This window comes from Glycine max, chromosome 7 (assembly GCF_000004515.6).
Source record: "Glycine max cultivar Williams 82 chromosome 7, Glycine_max_v4.0, whole genome shotgun sequence".
Taxonomy (NCBI): domain Eukaryota; kingdom Viridiplantae; phylum Streptophyta; class Magnoliopsida; order Fabales; family Fabaceae; genus Glycine; species Glycine max.
In genome coordinates, this window is record NC_038243.2 from 13719427 (window position 1) to 13740941 (window position 21515).

The 21515-nt window shown below is 33.2% G+C and overlaps 2 protein-coding genes across 3 annotated transcripts; one reads left to right on the forward strand and one right to left on the reverse strand.

Annotated features, from left to right (window-relative positions):
* The first annotated feature begins 1455 nt into the window (after window positions 1–1455).
* On the forward strand, window positions 1456–5595 carry LOC100500567 (uncharacterized). Of its 2 annotated transcripts, NM_001249277.2 has the most exon segments (7): window positions 1556–1688; window positions 1785–1843; window positions 1996–2046; window positions 3595–3663; window positions 3763–3810; window positions 4589–4618; window positions 5419–5595. In NM_001249277.2, coding segments are annotated over 7 exon segments (408 nt in total). In that variant the 5' UTR covers window positions 1556–1606; the 3' UTR covers window positions 5488–5595.
* A 3253-nt stretch (window positions 5596–8848) lies between these two features.
* On the reverse strand, window positions 8849–15476 carry LOC100792226 (protein TRIGALACTOSYLDIACYLGLYCEROL 4, chloroplastic). The gene is made up of 5 exons (XM_003528963.5): window positions 15086–15476; window positions 13273–13522; window positions 12365–12725; window positions 11368–11678; window positions 8849–9205 (listed from the first exon to the last, which is right to left on the reverse strand). Exons 1-5 carry the CDS (start codon window positions 15358–15360, stop codon window positions 9008–9010), a joined length of 1395 nt encoding a protein of 464 aa, XP_003529011.1. The 5' UTR covers window positions 15361–15476; the 3' UTR covers window positions 8849–9007.
* Window positions 15477–21515: the final 6039 nt, after the last annotated feature.

The window sequence follows — 21515 nt, forward strand, 5'->3', positions numbered from 1 at the left end:
CAAAAGAAAATTTCTAACTTTAGAACCTTTCTTCTTACTCCTACATGATGATGCATGATGCACATATGAAAAGATAGATACTAAGATGCAACACACAATACAACAATTAATACAAATGTCACTCAAGAGAGTTTAGCATGTAAAAGACAATTTTTTCAAGCTTCAAAGTTACGTTTTCATGTTGCTCTCCCTGTCTCTAGCAAACTAAACTCTATTATAGTTAATATTGGATTTTAAATAGACAACAAAAAAAGGTAAAAGTAAAAAAAATATATTAAGATAAATACGTGATCATACAAGAAAAATAATATGTGACTTTATATGTATTGATGTGACATTATTTTTAAAAAGATTATAGAAAATCAATTAGGATAAATGACCAATTTTATTTTTGAAAGTGTAATGTGTGGTTATTTTAGTTCCTAAAAGTAATAAAATGATAAAATGATCCATGAAAAAGCAATTTGTCACTCATCCAGACCTTTAAGGATCTTTTTGTTATTTTATTATTTTCAGGATTAAATTGATAACTTCTTACACTTTTAGGAGTAAAATCGATCATTTATTCAAATCAATTATGATAATTTGGATATGTATAAAAAGAATGTCCTTGAAATAATTAGCAAAAAGTGTAAATTGCATTGAAAGAAGTTGTTAAGAAAATTTTCATTATAAATAATATTCCTAAACTTAATCTTTTTAAATCAAATAATATCTTGTGATTGATCTAATTAACCTCACATAATAATATAAATTTTTTTTTGTTATTTACAATAAATATCTTCTTGTCATGGCTTCACATCACTAGTAATTAAGAATATATACAAATATTTAACGAAATTTAATCATTTTGTGACTTAATCCCCGTTAACAACAATATGTTAATAAAATAAATAGTTATTGAATGTATAAGTTAAGGTATTTTATATTCTCCTAAAAAAGTATGTTATATTAACAATGTATATAAATTCAATTTAAAATATATAATATTTACATAAATTCATATTTATTTATTTTATTTATCAAATAACAGTATATTAATATATATAAGTTTATTTTAATAAATATATATTAAAATAAAATGAAACACAAGAATGATATTAATATTATATTTTTTTAATTCATATTTATTTCAAATAGGTAATTATTTATTCAATAAAAATTATTTTTTATTTTTAATATTTTTTTGTGATAATCAAATACAAAAAATTTATAACAACTCACACACTTTGAAATAGAGTCTGATTATCTTCTTTTCAACCAAATAAATAATAAAAATTCCGTCGTTCTATTATCTTCCTTTCATGTTTTTCTTATTTCAAACAATTTAAAATCTTTTTCTTTTATCTCATGACTTTTCCTATCTACATAATTTTCTATTTTTTTTATCTCTCTTAAACCAAACTAATGGTTAAAACGGAAAATTATTTCTTTAAAGTCTGGTTCTAGTAGTTTCTCAAATCTTTCCATACATTTTTTGGGAACGCACCTTGTCTTTTCTTTGGCCTTTAGCAACACTTTAGATAAACCTAAGAGGGTTTAACCTCGTTTCCTTAATCCATTCTTTGCTCCCTCGAACTGCTGTTTGGTCTCTTCACTCTTATCCATGGCATCAACGTTTCTCACCCTACCAACTCCCTTCCTACACAAAACTAATGCCATCACTTTCTCTGACAAGAGACCCTCATGTATGTATATTCAATTCACCTAAAGTTTCATTTTTGTTCACCAAATTCAACATCTTATACAATTTCTTAACCTTTTCTCGTCTGGGTCTCATGCAGTTTTGCAGAGGAGCTCTCTGAAGATCAATGCAATTACCAAAAAATGGGAACCCACTAAGGTTTTTTTCTTTTCCTTTTCTGAAGAGGCTTTTGGAATTGGTTTTAGTTGTAGCCTACACCAACCCACTAATTCCCTTTTCATTTCCCATATTTTAAATTTAAAAAAGTTCAATTTTTGTTGCGTCTAAGTTTTGATGATTTTGGCCTGCAGGTTGTACCTCAGGCTGATAGAGTTCTTGTTCGTTTGGAGGAGCTATCAGATGTATGCTATATACTTATCCAAAAACCAAATCTTTTTTACTAGGGGTGTTGTTTATTCTTATTCTTATAGTATATCAGATTCAAACTATTGGTTATTTTCCCATTTGATGGCTTCTAAATCTTGGAAATTTGGAATTGCTAGCACATGTACTAATTATTATGGTCTTTATCAGAATGTAAGGCTGAATGTTAAACTCCTTTGTGAGCCTTCTTTATTTGGTTAACTTTCATTTTGATGTGACTTTGAGAAATTTGATAAGATTGTGCCATGAAATGAATTTTTTTGTCCTTGTATTACAATAACGAGTTGTGTTACGTTGGTGGTGTGCTAATGTATTATCAATTGAATATTCCTTTGTATGTGCTCCAGAATATTGGTGCCACTTGTGCACATGTGAAGTGCTTTAAAAGATATTCTGAGGTTTCTTCATACAATGTCCTCAGCTTGGTTTTCTGTTGTGTCAGTGTCAGTAAAAACTAAAACATCCATGTTCACCTGTTAGTGAGACCCAATGGTGCTGTTTAGGATAGGTAATTTCTATTTAAATGTGTCATTATAAGTTGGCTGTTTTTATGCTCACGTGTAATAGTAGGCTAGTAGCTAAAGAACAGAAGTAAAGGAATTTTGTTAGTAGAAGTTATAGAGTATAAGATATGCTCTAAAGCCTATTTAGGAAATGCAGATGTAATGCTGTGATGCCAAGTAGGTGACTTAATTTGATGAAAGGGTTACTTATATGTATCATTTATGTAGAATGGCAGACTATCATGATGCTGGGAGGTATTAGTTCTGAGCTCTAATTTCATAGGGGGCGTTTGTTTCACGGACTATTTCTCTAATGTCTAATCCTTTCCCAGGAATATGACATGGGAATGTTATTCCCGAATATTTCAAAAAATGTGTGATATATCTTGCAATAATTATTTTATTACCTCATAACAATCATTGGAATAAATTTTCCCAATCCCATGATCCTGGGAATAAATAAATAGTTCGTGAAACAAACGGTCCCATAGTTCATGAGAATTTCCCAAGTTATTTTTTGATACATGTTAGTTGTTGACATGTTGGTTCATTAATCATCAGCCTTTAGTTGAAGATGCTGTTTTGCCAGTGCTGAGTTGTTTCAAATAAATTTCTCTATATTAACATGAAAGCATGAATGGAGTTGTTAGAAGAATATGGTTGACCAGATAACGGGTAACCAAATGAGTCCTATTTAAGGTTCAGTTGCACTGGTCACACAAGCTTACATAGCATAAGGGTGGCTATCTATCTGCTATAAGGAATAGAGTTTGTGCTTGTGGTTGGCCTCTATATGGTGACAGTGTTCTTCAGCCATTGGTTGCTATGAAATGGTGGTTTCTCTAATATCCTGTGACACTCGCCATTGACATTATATTTTTTATCTCACTATATGCTTGAAGCTTGTGAGAAATTAAGAATGCTTTGCTGATGCTGAGACTGAGAACTCTGCCTCAGCCCCAGTATACTTGATGCCATTGTGCACTGCCTGCATAGCTGATTTGTGCTTGTTTTTTGCTCCAGAAAACAGTTGGTGGAGTTTTGCTGCCCAAGTCAGCTGTTAAATTTGAGCGATATCTTGTGGGAGAGTAAGTAGACATAGATAACTTTGGTATTTTGGGTCTGTTAATTCTTCTCTTGTTTTTGTGTGTTTTGGATATAATATGATCATTTCTTTCATGTTTGTTTCAGATCCTAACTGTTGGTGCTGAGGCTGGAGAACTAAAGGCTGGAACAAAGGTACAAGTTTAATTACCATGAAGGAGGTGAACTAGAAATGGGCAAAAGACAAGAATAATCTAAAAAATTGTCAATATTCAATTTCGTTGATACACTAACATCCTTGAGGCTGTTAATATGCTTATATAGGTGATTCAAATATAAAGTCGGAATCTAACCAGGGTTAGGACATCCCAAGAATCATCCAAAGCAAGTAACCATGAGTTCTAGAATTGTTGATAATTAATCCTTAAATCCCAATTACAAATCCTAGTTCCAAGTTTACAATTACATCATAAATTAATGTTTTAAGGACCAACTCTCCTAAAAGCTATAGCTTTTAGGTGAAGCTCATGTGGTTTTATTTTTTATATGTAACATGCTCTGTCATGGAAGAGAGACCTTTGAGCTTCACCCTGTGGTTTGACGAAGAACAAACTAAAGCCACTCGGTCATATTGAAGATTTGATATCAACTTTTTAATGGGCAGACCAGCTTATGAATTACCTGAGGATGGCAGCTGAATTTATATGCACACAAGATACATACATATGATATAAATCCTAACCAAAAGACTAAAAAAACAGATGGAATCACATTTTAAGTGAAAATCATCAATTATCAATATTTTTACAATCCAAAGTAGGAAATATTTTGAATAAATGTAACAAAGATTTTTATGCATTGCTTTGGTTCAAGTAATCTAAATTTAAAGAGAAAAAAAGAATCTAGAATTGTTTGAATCATTTGAGCTTGTTGGAATTTGTTCCAAATGTAAACTATAATTTTTCTTTCGCAGGTACTATTCACTGACATGAATGCTTATGAGGTAAGGGACTTTAAATATTTATTTTATAGGTGTTATGTATCTAATAGTATTCAAAGTTGTAAATCTATTAAAAGTTTTTGGTGAATTAATCACTGACCAAAGGAATATATGTATCAGAATTCAGAAGAACAACTTCTGGGGAAAATACTTACTTCTGACCCACATGCTTCAAACATGGGGTAGCCAAGATTAGAACAAATGCCATGCCAAAACATTTTATGTTCTTGTTTGTCTTCATTATATCTCATATTTGTTTTGATGCTAAGTTACTCTTGTCTGGAAAACGTTTTAAAACTTCATCTTATTTTTAAGGTGATATGTCCGATATATTTGATGAAATTGTCTTTGACCTGTGACAAATTATGAAACAATCTTTTTACTTTCTTTTCCTTTATTGGACATTGATGTCCTCACTTCTTTCTCCAGCTCCATTTCATGCAAAATTTTCATGGCAATGATTGTGTGCACAAACTGTACTCACAAATTGGGTTTTGACCTCATTATATTATGCTGTTGCCTTTTCTACTCTTTCTTTGTCATGTCCTTTCCTTTCAGTCTCCTGAAAGATAATGGCAACTTATTAGGGCTGTTGTTTCCAGTTATAAATTACTGTTTTCTTGTGAATACTTGTGATTGCATTGATGAATTGAATATTTCTGTTCAAACACTGCCTGGTTAGCAATGTGATTGTCTTTTCGGTCACTAGAAAAGAAAGTCACAACTTACCTGATTAAAACTGATAGCATTAAGCATTCTAATGCCATTACTAATCAAATGCTTTTGTCATCCTAATTTATCAGGTGGATTTGGGGACTGATGCAAAACACTGCTTCTGTAAAGCAAGTGACTTATTGGCCGTGGTTGAGTAGGGTTTGCCACTGTATGAGACAAAACGGGAGCAATCCTTTTTATGATATATCTTTGACAAATGTATTTTTAGTAGAATAAACCATTTTTATTCATTGGTGTTAAAATTTTATCTTTCTATGTTACAATAACTTGCTTTCCCCAGGTAGTTTCTGATTCAAAACTCTACTTATAAAGATGCCTGTTGTGCTCTACTCCTTCCAATAGTATAAGGTAAAATTTCATTTGCTGCACCACCAGGTGCAGTTAACAGTACATAATTATTTATAATTTTTATAAAATAAATGTAATATTTCGAACGCCAAAATCCATGCAGTTTGAAATGCAACTGCCGAGGATAAATTCCACTAATAACATGCCTTCAAATAATGAAGTAACCAAGCTATGTGGGGTGCATGTTAGGGTTTAAAAGAGATCGAGTAGTGTCTAATAGTATTATTGCTTTTTCTTTGTAGGTGAATGTTCGTTTTAGTTTACTTTTGACAAAATATTTTCCCATATAATTTGGGGAACATACAGATTAACCTCATATATTGTTTAAAGATTTTGTATTTTGATACCCAATCTTTTTATTTTGTTTTATTGAAAGTGAGAATTTTGTATCTCTATCAATGTTAATAATCGTTACCACGATCATGTCACATGAGCTGGACACTAAAGTTCGTGAGTGTCTTCATGTTGTTGTAGCAAGGTGAAGTTTTGTAGCACTAATGTATGCTTGGTAAAATTAATTTATAAGCTTACTTACCAAATAATTTAAAGCCTTTTAAGCAATTATTTTTTAAAATTAAGTTCAACTAAACGTATTTATTTTATAGCATTTGAGTCCTATATTCAAGTCATCCTTTAAGATAAAGATGCAATCCAGTCTCACAAATGGTGTTCTAAGATAAAGAAGATCGTTGTTGTTCACAAGTCAGAAGCTTTCTAATATACAAGATCTCTTAGAAGAGTAAGTGTAGAGCATACTTGCATTTTTGGAGAGAAAACTATGATAGAAACATTTTATTAGGTTTTCAAAGTACTCGTAGTTTTTTATGAGAAAAAATACTTGTACTTGGGGGCATGTCACTTGGTTTGAAACTCTCTTGAGACTCTGGCTGATCATCGTGTGTGTGTGTGTGTGGGGGGGGGGGGGGGGGGGGGGAGGGGGAGGGGGGAGGGGAGTTGCCTGTGCATGACAGGGTGACCTCAACACTTACTGCCTAATTTTTCTAAGTAAGAGTGTTGTGTGGACACGATTAGACTATTTCCTTGGGGATGGTATCACATTGCATTTGAGAGTTGAAGTCAGGTGCATGTATCATACTGAGCATGATTGATTGAAACTATGGATGAATGACGACTACTTGTTGAGTGTATATTGGACTAATGGATGTTTATGGTATTTGATAATGTTTTCTTAATAATTATGATTATTTGATTTTTGTATTAACTTGTTTTATGATAAACTCACCCCTCACAATTTTTGTACCGTGTGGTTGGTACCTGTGATGAACACGAACCTTTGTTCGTGAGAGCAGAATAACAGAGTACGAGAAGTGAGATTCTTTTGTGGAGCCGTCAAACTGACGTTATGACATTGAGATTATTTTGGGAGAGAGGTGTGTTTTGTTAATAAACTCTTTCGTAGTTGGTTACATAATTTTTTTTTGAATTGAGGATGTAAATTATAGATTTAGGTGTATGTATGAACAAATTTACTTTCCATTATGTGAATGATGCGTACTGAGTTACTATGCCTATATATATATATATATATATATATATATATATATATATATATATATATATATATATATATATATATATATATATATGTATGTATGTATGTATGTATTCATTTAAGCAATTGTGCGTCGTTTGGGAATGTATATCGTGAAAAAAAATTTACTTAAATTTTTCATAAGTAAATTAATGGAGTTTTCATTTAAAAATTGAAATTCTCGCGGTTTAGAGTGGTGATATCGTAGCGACGAGGCGGATCGTTACAATGTACACGTGGATCGATGACTTGTCGACAATTATTGTACTGGTGATTAAGTTTAAAAGATAAGTTATGGCAGCCCACATGTACGCTCTTGACTAGACGCATCGATGATATAGGTTTGCTAGCCACATCAACCTAACCCTAGCACTTGTGGTTCTCGTCGCTATAGCCTCTTCCTTCATCAGAATGCCAAGGCAAGTCATGACCAAAATTTTCACAACCTATCTAGTGAAGGTGGAAGAGGAATGATCAATGGGCCTGCCTGTCATAAGTAGGTGCAAGAGACATGACACATCATTCAGAGTGATGGTCATCTCTCCGATAGGCAGGTGGAAGGACGAGGCTGCCGAATCCATATATGACCAACACAATGGTCCCTGTAAGATCGGATCAATGACAAATCAACTAGACCTCCTCCAACTGGAGGTCCAATGATCCTGTTAAATGCACGTGTCATTGCCTGTGGCTCTAACTCTGGCTTTGGCTCTAGCTCTACTGACGAATGTCGTTGGCTACGTGCTGAGGCAGTCATCCTTTGATGCCTCTCTCCAACATCCTCCCCTTCAAGTAAAGGGCCTAGGCCCTCATTAGAGGGATCGCGTCCAACCAAGTACGAAGCATGATTGGTCTAAGCCATCTGAAATTAAAGGAAAAACAATTAAACTATTAATAAAATTAGCAAAAAAATAATTATTAAAAATAATAATAAAAAACTTTAATAACCCACAACGAAATTTGGTTCATACTGAAAACCACAACAAAATCACGATTCTGTTGTGTTTTTTGGCATGAACCACAATTTATGCTAGAACAAACAACAAAATTGTGATTCCATTGTGGTTCATGTCAGAACACAATGGAATCACAATTCTATTATGGTTTCAATGTAGAATTGTGATTCCGTTTGTGATGTTCAAAACCCAAACAAAGTAACAAAATCATGATTCCACCCCCCCCCCCCCCCCCCCCCCCAAAAAAAAAAAAAATCAAAGGAGGCACATAGAAAGGGAGAACAAAAAGGTTAGGGATGAGAAGGGAAGCATTTGTTTAGGTTGGGGAGGAAGAAAGAGAATGAGAAAGAGAAGGAGAAGGGGAAGGAAAATGAAGAAGGAGAAAGAGAAGGGAAAAGGCCGGGTAGTCGAAAGAAGTAAGAACGAGAAGGGGAAAAGGATGCCAAGAAGGGGAAGAGGGAGGGGTGAGGAATTTTGAAGTTGGGGGTAGAAAGATAATTTCAAGGTGGAGTACGAGCCAATAACAACTCCCATTACACCCTATCTCAAGCGTGCTATCTTGATTCACCTTTGAATTTTATATGTCAAATGTACCTGGCTTTGCTAGTCCTGCTGCTAAAGATGAATAAAAAACAAAGCAACTAACTAAACTTTTTGGCATTACAAAATCAATGATGCTGAGTTTCAGTAGATCAAATGTTAAATAATAAATGAATCTTTTAAAGCAACATGTGGATGTGGGGCTTCTTGCATTCAAGGGTCTCTAAGCACAAGTTACAAAAATGTGAAGGTTGCATTCTTCTAAAACTCATACATGCGAAACTCAACCATTCCCTCTTTTCTTTTTGGAGAGTACCAAGCAACGATCTTTCCAGATTCAAGATCCTTCAAGGAGTAACTCAGGCTGCAAATGAAATCCTCAACTGACACACCGTTTTTCCTGGCGAAAGACTCGAGGGCAATCCGGGAATCAGCTCGAAAAACAACTGGCCCTGCAACCTACAAGTGGACAATTAAACATTTTATTCTCTTTTCCTATATGAATGAATCATAATAGGTATAGTGAATCAGCTACAGTATTCAGAACATGATGTTTGCTTAAATAATGTAAGCCTAGGTGTGTACAATTTCGGTTCCTACTATGATAATCATGAATATTATAACCAAATGAGCTAAATCTATACCTGCTTGATCAAATACTATTATACTCTACAAAATATATAAAAAAGGCTTAAGTATGTTTTAAGTTCCTCAAATATGAGGTCAAACTTTTTTAGTCCCCCAAATTCAAAACTGCATTTTGTAGACCCTCAAAGTTGGAAAATGCTTTTTATAGTCCTTCCATCAAGACGACATTAACCAGTTGTGTGAGGTGACAAAATGTTTCACAATTTATGGCGGTTTATATAGCTGCTAGAATTTGATTTTGGATTTTTAAATTTTAAAACAATTTTTGGTGGTGTAAAACCGCCAGAATCAATTGAAAAGAAAAAAAAAACGACAAGAGAACACTGCGAACCACAACTCCACAAATTTGCTGCTATGCTATTTGGCCCCTTTCTTTGATCAATATGTTCACCGTATTTTTGTATTGATTGGTGTTCATACATTAAGGGTCTGATTAATTATTGTTTTAAGAAAAGGGTTGGAGACATGAATGAGGAAGAGGTAGAGGCAGTCAGGGTCAGGGGAATGGTCGTGCATGTCTTGAAATTCAGAAAGAGAGATGTGATTTTGTGAGAGTCTAACCCCCTTGCACACAGAGCTCTAGAGGGTTTTATTGTGTCAGCACTGGAACCACCCCACATCTCCGTTCCGGGGGCAGAGGTCATGGTGGCACGTATAGCCGTTCGCAAAGTAGGCATTACAAAAGTGCTCCTCCACTTCCTCAATCTCATCAAGTGTTCTGTATGAGCCTCTCTCAATCCCCTAGTGCACGAGTCCTAATTTCTGAAAGGCGCCCCCGGTGGGGAGGGTGCCATTGGGGAATGGGATTAAGAGGAAGGGGCTCCAGATCGTAGTCATGAGTGATGAGGGGTTGATTGCAAAGAGCATACTGTGGAAACATTTGGAAGTGTTGAATTTGTGGAATCTGATGGGGGTTTTATGGTTTCACAAGGGAGTTTCAAATTGTTGTGAATCTAGAAAACAGATTTGTGTAAATCTGGAAATTGGGATTTTGGAATGCATTGCAGTTTTTTTTCTTTACAAGATTCTAGAAATTGTGTTTGATGTTCAAAAATGCTAAAATCAATTTCTGGTGGCTAAACACCACCACAAATTGCAAAACATCTGTCAGTCGCACATCCCATTAATGCCATATTGAGGGAAGGACTAAAAGATGTATTTTTTTTTTTTTTTCACTTTGAGGGACTAAAAAGTTCAGTTTTGAATTTGGGGGACTAAAAAAAATTGACCTCATATTTGAGGGACTTAGAACATATTTAAGCCTAACAAAAATCTATAAAATCTTAAAAACTCAAAAAAGGCTAGGCATTGAAGTTTAAATCATATTTGACGCATATGATAGTAATGATACACCCTATAGAATTAAAGGAAAAATAAATGAAAGCATTGTTGAACTTAAACAAATGTATGAGAAGTTATGTGACATATATGTAAGACTGTCAGAAACACAATCTTTTGTAAGACCTTCGATGGCACAAATTACAGTTGATCCTGCAACCTAAAACACTAGTTTCCAACTTGTTTATAATTTAGTATAGGTTTCCAATGTAATGATACTGAGTTAATGACATAATGAGACTTATTGAAAATGACATGGATGTATAAAGTTTAAAGTTATTAAAGTTATCAATTTACAGTCATATACAAGGTTTAGACTTAGAGTTGTTAAAAGAAAGATGAAAAGGACCCAACCGAGAAAAAAAAATTGTAAATTTTCTTTAAGTGGCTAAATTATAGAAGTTCAATAAGTTTGAGTCTCAACTTTTGTATATCATAATAGATAGATATGTTTAGCTTCGACTTTTCCTTTTATTGGATAAGCTATATATACACCAGTTCAGATGGGAACTGTTGTAATACTCTTCCTACTCAATTAACATGTTTTGCAGTTAAAACTTGTTCTTGATTAAAAGACATTCAAACTAATGTACACAAGGAGATACTTGTTCTTATCAAGAGGGAAAAAAATGTACCTGCTGTTGAAAGATTAAATTCAGCCGGGGTGAGGCTGATGGTTGTTCACTAACATAAGCAGTTGAACTACTGGAACCATTCAGAATCTTCTTTGCAAATGCTGAAGCTGAAGATATATCTAAACGAGCATCTACCCTGGTTAAGTCCCCATATTTTTTTGTGAATTTGCCATGCTGAAAGGAGTAGCAAACTGAGCCAAACAAATCAGCATTATGTCGAGATCTCTTGCTTGTTGACACCTCTGGATCTTCTCTGGAATCAATGCTAGACAAGCTCCTTCCATTCCAAATCCAGGAAGCAAAGGTGCTACCTACAATGTGTTATGAACCAGCAACAAAACAATTTAGTATAAAATAATTTCCACAAACTTGTCTGCCCAGCTATCATCCATCAATTCATCAATTATGAAAAAATGTTAGTAAGGAAATCAATTAATCAAGGGAAATATATATGATCCAGTGAAGCATTCTTTAAATGCATTCGTATCCATATATGAAAACTGCCTACTTTTTGTAACTTACGTACACAAAGCACTCGCTATCAACATGTTTGGATTTTGCTTGTACAATAAATTTAATAGAAAATATCTTATAATGTCTTGACTCTTGATCGCAATTTAGAATAATTTAGAGGATCTCAAAATGATCTGTAAGGAGTAACGTTTGTATTTCATTATATTTCTTAATGCTTTGTATTTTGCATCACAACATAACATGCTTATCGATATAATTTTATTGTACTGCAAGTATCCTTTCCTCCCTTTTGCTTTTTTTTCCTACCTGAGCCATATAATTTCAACAAAATGAAAGAAAAAAAGGAAAGAAAACAAAAAGGGGAAATGAAAAAAAAAAAACAAGTTGTATGCATGAAAGCAATTACATGAAGAAACATGTAAAAACAAATACTGCAAATATGAAAAAGAGTGACTGAGACATTATGTAAACATACTTATTCTCATCTCAAACAGTAATAACCACATCAATCTAGAGAAATTACCAATAATTCCGGATACTGCTGCATGAGGTTCCTTAAGGCGCACATCATATGGAAGCGCCTCTTCATTCTCTTGTTCTGCAGCACCCTTATCTCTCCAGAAGTATTTGATCTTCTCATAACTAACGGCAACCTTCGCACATAACCCTGGCAGTAGAGACAGTGGTGGGTTACCATTGGTTGCATTCATTGCCTGGGGATTAACACTGTTTTTATGCATCCCAATGTGGTATCGCAATCCAGATTCGGACACAAGGGATGACAAATCAACAGATAAAGACTCAGGGACATCCCAATATTTTCCTTTGTGGTCAACAAATAATTGAGGCCATGCTGCTTCCAACGTAAGGTCATGATCAGGAAGCTGCAAGGAATGTTGTCTTTTCAGATGCTTCATTATATATGAAAGAAAAGCATGACATGCAATAACAGAGAAAGATTGAGATGAGGAATATACTTATATACACATGAGAATGAAGGAGTTCTAATGAAAAATAGATAAAAGAGTAAGTAGAAACATACTCATTTTACTGAATGAAGACAGCTCAATAGAGGAATGGAGTACAAACAAAGGACAAGGTAAATAAATCCTTCATACCAGTGAGACTACGTTAAAAGGATAGAACAAAACATGACAACAAAGACAAACATACTCACGAATACAATTAAGCTTTTTAATCACATTGCATGTCTGTCAGTGAGACTACCTAAAGGAAACCATGAAATAAGTTGAATAATGATAAGCTTTATGATGATATCCTATTCAAATATTTGAAAACAAGAAACAAATGAAAACAAGGTGATATTTTTATAATAATTAATAAAAAAAAAAGTGTTCTGATTTTCGATTCAAACAGGAAAATATTTCACAGCAGATAATGAAAAATTATAACAAGCAGGTAAATCCATGCCTTGTGAAAAACCATCACTTTGCTGCGCAATCTTTCTTTTTCACCATGGCCTTCTATAGCAAGCAGCAAGGATGTTGAAGGAGGAAAAGCGAATTGTGAGGTTAACCCGAAAGAATAAAGTGACTTGTTAATGAAATGCTTCGCAACATCCTTGACTGTGGAGAGATCAAATTCTTCAGCATTAGAGATCTCATTTTTAACATCAGCAATCAGCTTCCTGGGACGAAACTGTCCAGTCATGGTAAGCCACCTGTATTGGTTATAATTAAGCTGTATAAGTACATTGATGAGTTGAATTTAAAATGATGTTAATGTTTTGTATATATTACTCACATTTATCGGAAAATAATAAGAAAAAGATACATGAATAAAGTATAAGAGAACCCAAAGAAAGAGTTCAACTGAACCCTTTACACTAACATCTTACTATCCAACTAGGAGCAGTGAAACCCCATTTTTCTTTTCTATTATCTATTATGTATATGGCAGCTTCTATGGGATCAGACTCCTCTAAGGTGAGCAATTCATTATACAGGGTAAAATAAGTAATCTCAATCGTTGGTAAGAAAATCAAGGATTGACATTACATGCACATGCATAACAAATCATGAATATGCTAGAATATTAGTTGTTGGCTTTTTCGTCAACAATTTAGATTATTTTACCCTTATTTACTTTACAGGAGCCAATTTTGCTTCTGTTACACCTACACTCCCTTAAGTACTTACTTAATCCTCAAACCATCTCTTTTAAGCTAAAAACAAATGAGAATTATCAAACAATTTCTACTTCATATAAAAGTTTTTATTTTAGTTCTGTCTACATAAGTACTCAAAAAAAGAAGAATATAACCAACACTAAAGACCTTAATCACTCACATTTTAAAAAAGAAGCAGCAGAAACAAATAGCTTTCTCCAGTGCCTCAAAATAACTATTTTTTTTAAAAAAAAATATACCCTAGGAAGTTGGAAAATTAAAACCACTCTTCCCCTTCTACCTCATTTTCAACCCAAAGCACATCCAGTTCCAAAATAGAACTCAAAAAAGAGACATCTTCCCTTCTCATCACTAAAAATCCAAAAGGACTCCATAAGATTCAAACCACCGAATCTTTATCTCTTTCTAGGTATCTAATAGCACATTGGGAAGGTATCCAAAAAATGTCCACGACTGTCATTTTGGATGCAAAGTCAAGGCTCATGCAGTCACATTTGTCCACAATATCAAGTCACAATTTAAAACCTTGCAGATTGGTGTCCGTGTATTATTTTTCTAAATTTGTAAACACTTACTCTTCTTCTAATTATAGGGTATGTTTGGGTAAGCTTATGCAGAAACACTTCTAGAAGAAGAAAAGAACTTCTCCATAAGCTAAAAATCATCTTTTAAAAAAGCTACACGAGAGAAGCTCATTTTATTTTTTTCTTTTTTATTTTCTTCTCCTAAAAGTGCTTCTAGATAAACTTACCCTAACAGAATAATAATAAAAACAAAGACTCTTTTCCTTCAGAACTAAACAAAAAAAAAAAACCCAAACTCCCAATTGTGAAATGCCGCAGACCACATTTGGCACCAATATCAACCAAATTGCATAAATGGTCACAATCATAAAAAAAAAAAAAAAAAATAGTTCATGACCAAGTAGTGCCTCCATTCGTTTGCAGTGAAACAGAGCAGAAAACAAAAGTGAAATGAACAGTAAAATAATGTGCTACCCACACTTTGATACTATAATTTAAAATTTTCATCTTAATTCACTTTCATTCCACTCTACCGAACGGACCCTCGGGTCAAAAAGGGTTAGTTAGATACCAGCGAGGATTAGCTAGTTTGAGGAGGAGGGACTGGAGACAGAAGGAACCCAAGTCCTTGGGCGAAGTGGGAGAGAGCGAGGGAACGATGACGGGAAGAGGCAACCCGTTTCCGATGACGGAGAGCTGTCGTGGCCGGAGCACTCTGCTGGCGACGGAGCCGTCCAACGGAAACGGGTCGCCCGGAACGGACTTGACCCATCCTTCGTGCAGCTGAGGGGACGCCACGTTGAAGTCCCAGAACGATGAATCAATGCTCGTCTTCAGCTTCGCCATTGGTGAGATGAGGATTTCGTCTCTAACTCTCTGTTTGTGTGCTTAGGTTCGGTGGGTCGTCGTTAGTTTTGAGTTTGAGGTTTTTGTCTCGGGGTTTAACCTTTTTGCTTCTGTTACTGCTGCTGTTGCTTATCCACTTAGTTTAATGTTTTTTCTTAAAATAAAAAAATAGAAAAGTTCAAATTGTAAAATCTTATTTTTACTTTTATCTTTTAAATTTCAATAACTAAGTTTAATTATAATTTTGACTTTAAAGGATATTCACTGTCAGGATAAAAGATGTTATATTTATACAGTCAGTCAATTAAAAATCTTTCTTTGACGTGACTTTTAGTATTCAATAAACTTATTATAGTTTATAAATGAAAAAATATTTACACTATATCCATGCATATTATTTTTACTCTAAGAGCATGAGAAATATAGTCTCTCTAACGTATTATTATTAATTTAGTATCTTAAAATTAGTGTCCTCCTAAGTTATTTTATATAAATATAAAATTAATAAATTAAGGAAAGAGAATAAAATTTTTATAAAATTAATCTTGACATTAATATTATATTGAAAACCTAAATAACACTAATAGGAGTATTAGTGAAAAAAAATTAATATTATATTAAAAAATCAAATGCAACACTTATTTTAGAAAAAAAAATTTAAATATGATACTTATTTTGGAATAAATGAATTATTTATTATTGACTTAAATTTATTGGAAATTATAAAAAAATAAGTGACACTTTTTTTTATCATGTTATTGATGCAAATATCCACTAGTTTTGCTTATGAGTAATCTCTATGAGATTGATCATCTTTGATGAGATCTCCTCTTTTCAACAATATTTTTTTTCATCCAGAATTCAAGACCTTACTTAAAGAATTTGAGTAAGATATTATTCAGACCAATGTCATATTAATTATAAATAAGAAATGCAAGCTATAAAATTTTATAATTTTTAATAAATTTTAATCAATAAAGAGTTTGTTTTAATATTCTCAAATTGTAAATTAATTATGTTTAATAGTTTAAAAAACATTTACATTGTCAATCAATTACAACTCATGATAGGTGTAAGATAAGAGTCAAACTTTAAAACAATGAGATTTTGTAATTCATTAACAGTGTACATCATAACGTGTACATCATACCATATTCTATTGGACTAAAAGAATGTCATTCCATCACTTAATAGGCTCTACTTGATGACAGTACTAATATCGAACACTAAAATTTCATGTAGTAAAAATAATAAAAAGGTGAAATTTAAGTGATAAAATCAAGGCCAAAATATTCTATTGACGTCTCTTGTTTTTTTTCTCTTCTAATCACATTATTTCATTCATTATATCTACTTTATCTCAATCTATTTGTGTTTGTTATTCTTTTTTTTTGTAAAAATCACATTTATTTTTTATGGAAGACAATCATGCTTGAGTAGTTAATAAAAAATTCTTTGAATATTTAATACCTGTCGTAACATGGGCCACGATGGGACAGCGAAATAAAATATTTTCAGATAAATAAATAAATTGTGTTCCAAAAATGGAAAACTTGGGGAGTCGCCACCAACGCTTATTTAAGGAAAACGTCGAAAAAACAAAAAAGGATAAGGACTGGTCTACAATTTGAGAAAAAATAATTCGAGATTTGTTTACACGCGGAGAAGGTGTTAGCACTCCGCGTGTCTGTCATGAAAATGACAACCTTTAATCGAGTACGCTAAAAATAAAGTGACTTTTAATTACTTATCTTCCCTTGAAAACATGCATTATATTTTTTATTTAGAAAAGGAAATCAAATTTTTATTTTTTTATTTTTATGATTTTTTTTAAAGGATTTTATTTTTTAGTTTATTTTGGGTCGACAAGGGATTTGCCCTCGCTCCTACATATCCTCAAGTGCAATGAGAAAATCAGACTTACGTAGTTTTTTGTAAAAAAAGAGTTTGGATGTTGGGTTGATTTTATTTTATTGTTATTATTTTTTTGAAAGATTTTTTATTTTGTTGTAAACTTTGTGAAGTCAAGCAAGTCGGAGACCCAGCATCACATTTACAAAATTTACTCACATTCTATTGAAACACTACCAAACAAGTTGGAGACCCAGCATGGAGTGCGCGTAACATTGATGGATTATATATTTGAGAATGTTCCCATTTTTTTGAAAAGATTTTTACTTTTGTGGTAAACTTTGTGAACTCAAGCAAGTTGGAGACCCAACATGTTATTTACAAAATTTACTCTCATGTTATTGAAATACCACCAAGAAGGTCGAAGACTCAGCATGGAGTGCACGGAACGTAAAGGAGTATTAAAGAAGAATGTTAATGTAGATTTGCAAAAATAAATAAACAATTGATATAGTGATAGGAAATCGAATAAATAGAATGGGAATAGAATGTGATAGAGTAGAAGTAAGGAGTACACTTAGTAATTAAGGATGTAAGATTAAAATATGGTGGAAAATAAAATGAATAATGAGATACATACAATGCATTCTTAATTAAACTAATTAACAAGACAATGATATAAATAAAATCACATTGAAGAATAAACATAGACACAATAATGAAATACAATAAAATATAGAGTTATTCACTAATGTGTATAATTATTTTTATTTTCTATCCCTTTTACTTTTTATTCTTTGTTTTGTTTTTTGGTCAAAGTCAAAGGGTTGACTTTGACTTAGCCAACACTGACGAAGTGTTGACATGACGGGCCTGGTAACCATCCTAAGTGGCAGGGGTGTACATATAAAGAAGGGGCACAACTATCAGTTTTGTATCAGACTCATAAAAAACAAGTTGGGCCCAATATAAAAAAGGTGCATGTGTTAAATAACGATGTGAATAGTAAAATTCATTTTATTTCAGACTCCACGATAAATGGGCGAGGCCCAAAACAAAACAAAAAATGCATCTGTGAAAAATGCAGTGTGAATAGCGTTTGTATCTAATTACAGACTTTCAAAAATAGGCAAGGCCCAAAATAGAAAAAAATGTGTATGTATTAAAATGGTGGTGTAAACAACAATCTTTGTTGTTGTTGTTGTTGTTGTTTTACATTTTTTAGGGTTGGGTTGGAACTGGGTCAGGGCGACCTGGCCCAACCAGCATTTAGGCATCAGGGTTGAAAAAACCCTAGATGACCTAGCCCTAAACCGGCACTGCAAAAGGAGAAGCCACCACGAAGGGCGATGCACCTCCCCAGCACCACTGGTGCATAGCGTCGCAGTGCGAGGCCGCCACGAGGATGGTGGCGGCAGCGATGGCGTGAAAGTGGCTCACAGTGGTGTGCTAGCTTCGACGAAAAATGAAAGAAGGAAGAAGAAACAAAAAAAGAAAAAAAAAAGAAGAGAAGGATGATGGAATGCGAGAACACCGAAGAAAAGAACCATAACATCATTTACAGATCTCGCCGGTGAGCTGCATGGTCACTGGCGAGACGAATAGCGAGGCTTTGTAGGAGAAAAATAAGAAAAATGGAGAAGAGGAAGAAGAGAGAGAAAGGCAGAAGAAACGTGAGAGAGTGATGGAATGAAGGGTTACATGGTGACCCCTTTCTCTTCTCTGACGTCGTGGCCAAATGGCACAATCTGATTGGTCTATTTTCCTTCCTCGGGATCCATGCTACTCTGTGCATTAATGCCCAAATAACTTCCCTTTTTTCCCTTTTTATGCATTGTTGTCCCCTTTTGATCTAGTGGGCTCTCTTTAAGAGCTCGATAAGCCATAAAATAGTTTTTTTTGTTTACTTGTAGCAAATTAGGATCTGACAAATATTTAATATAACTACGCACCTAAGACTAAAGTTGGTAATTAAGTAGCAAGGCCGAGTGGGCCAAACCGTGAAAAACAAAGATGGGACAAGCCAAACTTTTTATGAGTTGCAAATTTGTTTGATAGTCTGATCCATTGGTTCGATCAAATTGGGTCAAGTAGTCTTCTTTTTTTGCCTAAATTTGTATAAATTTTACGTATGGGGATTATACAACTTAAATATGTTTTTTGTACGTGTAATATAGTCCATTTTGATTTTTCAAATTGTTTTTTGTTTTTAACTACTTGGAATTTTTTATGATTGATTGTAATACCCACCATCAATCAAGGTCCATTATATAGTGACTTACAGACTAACAGAGTATTACATTATCATTGAAGTGATGTTGTGTCAAACTAACAAAATGTCATGTCTTCACTTAACTGGCTCTGCTTGATGATAGATACTAATATGAAACACTAAAATTTCATGTAGTAAAAATAATAAAAAGTGAAATTTCAGAAATAAAATCAAGGCTAAAATATATTTTTCATCCTAATAAACATGAAAATGTTTAGAATTCGCCATTGCAAAATTTTCAGTATGCTTGTCATGTTCACAAAATTGAAATGTGTCATTTTTTGGTCTTGACATAGGTTTGGGTAAATCCGAACCTACGATGATGTCTTTTTACATTAGTTATGCATATAACTATCATTGATGTGATTTTTTTACATTGGTTTTGCATATAATCGATGTAAAAATCAATGTATGTAGGTTCACATGTCTAAAACTTACTTTGGGGGGAAAATAATACATTTCAATTTTGTAAGGACAAAAAAATACTAAATTTTTTGCAGGGACGAACTCCTAACATTTCCATATTTATGTGAATGAAAAAATATATTAGCCTAAAATTAAAATAAATTATATAATAGGTATGAAAGACATATTTAAGCCTAAGTAATATCAAGCTAAAATAGACTAGTAATTTTTGGGCTTACATTTTATAAGCTCGATCTAACCTACAATTTTTTTATTCGCCTAAAAATTAAAAGTTCAGTCTAACCTTATTCATGAACTATGTAGATCAACTAATCAGAGTGATACTAATTTGCTTCCTTAGCCACAAGTAGAAGTTAAAACCAAAATATATTTCTCTTTTTTTCTATATTTTTTTAAATTAATCTCTAGGTCCATGAACTATTTGACTATTTTAACTAGGTTTGTGAAATATTCTTATTTTCTAAAATTGAGTTTTTAAATTTGTATTTATTTTTTAATTCGATCCTTCCATGTAACATTTTTTACAAAAAAGTAACCATAAAGACCTAATTCGTCCCTAAATCTAGCATTGTCACCTCTACATATGTATATTAAGTATTCTCACTCTTCCAGCTAGGTATTCTCACTTTTGCAAGTCCTCAATTATGTATTCTCAACTAGGTTTTTTAACAAGTATTCTCACATTTGCATGTCTACTCAATCCAAGTATTATTTCACACACTTCTCCATGTTTCATCTTACAACAACCTTGCTTCAAACTTACACAATTTGCTCATTGTTAATTTTTCGTAATGTTGTTCTTTTGGCTGAATTGTGCCTCGAAGAGAGGAGACCTAGACCAAACACATTCAAGTGTAAAGTGTAATCTATCCCCTTTTCTAGGTCCGATATAACTTATATAGTAACATCATATTTTGATTGGGACGTTTGACATTCGAGTCAATGGGCCTTAGTTTGGTTGACCCAATAAAAACTAGGAGGATACACAGCCCCTCGGCCTCAAGTGTGTAAGTGTAAAGAAACTTAATGTGGTGAGGAAGATCAACATTCAGTTGAAGAGGTACACAATCCCTTAGCCTCGACTACGTAAGCACGAAGAAACTTGAAGTAGTGAGGACAGTCGCCATTCAACTGGAAAGGTACACTACCACTCAACCTTAAGTGCGTAAGCATGAAGAAGCTTGAAGTGATAAGGTTAGTCAATATTCAATTGAAGAGGTGCATAATCCCTTAGCCTCGAGTGCATAAGTGCGAAAAGGCTTGAAGTTGTGAGGACGATCGACATTCGATCGAAGAGGTACGCAATCTCTCAGCCTCAAGTGTGTATAAGCACGAAGAGAAGTAGTAAACACGAATATAATATAAAATTGGCTAAGTTAAGATAACAACTATTTGCTCGTACATATGTCGATCCAACATGAATAAAATATAAAATTGCCTAAGTTAAAACCATTAGTATTAATTCATATTGTGGCTGATGATTTGTCAAAAGGAATGTATAATTGATTAAGTTAGAATTCATCAATATAATTGTTTAAATTTCGACTTCTGATTGAGAAAAGAAAGTATTATTTGGCTAAGTTAAAATTCGCCAATATAATTTTTT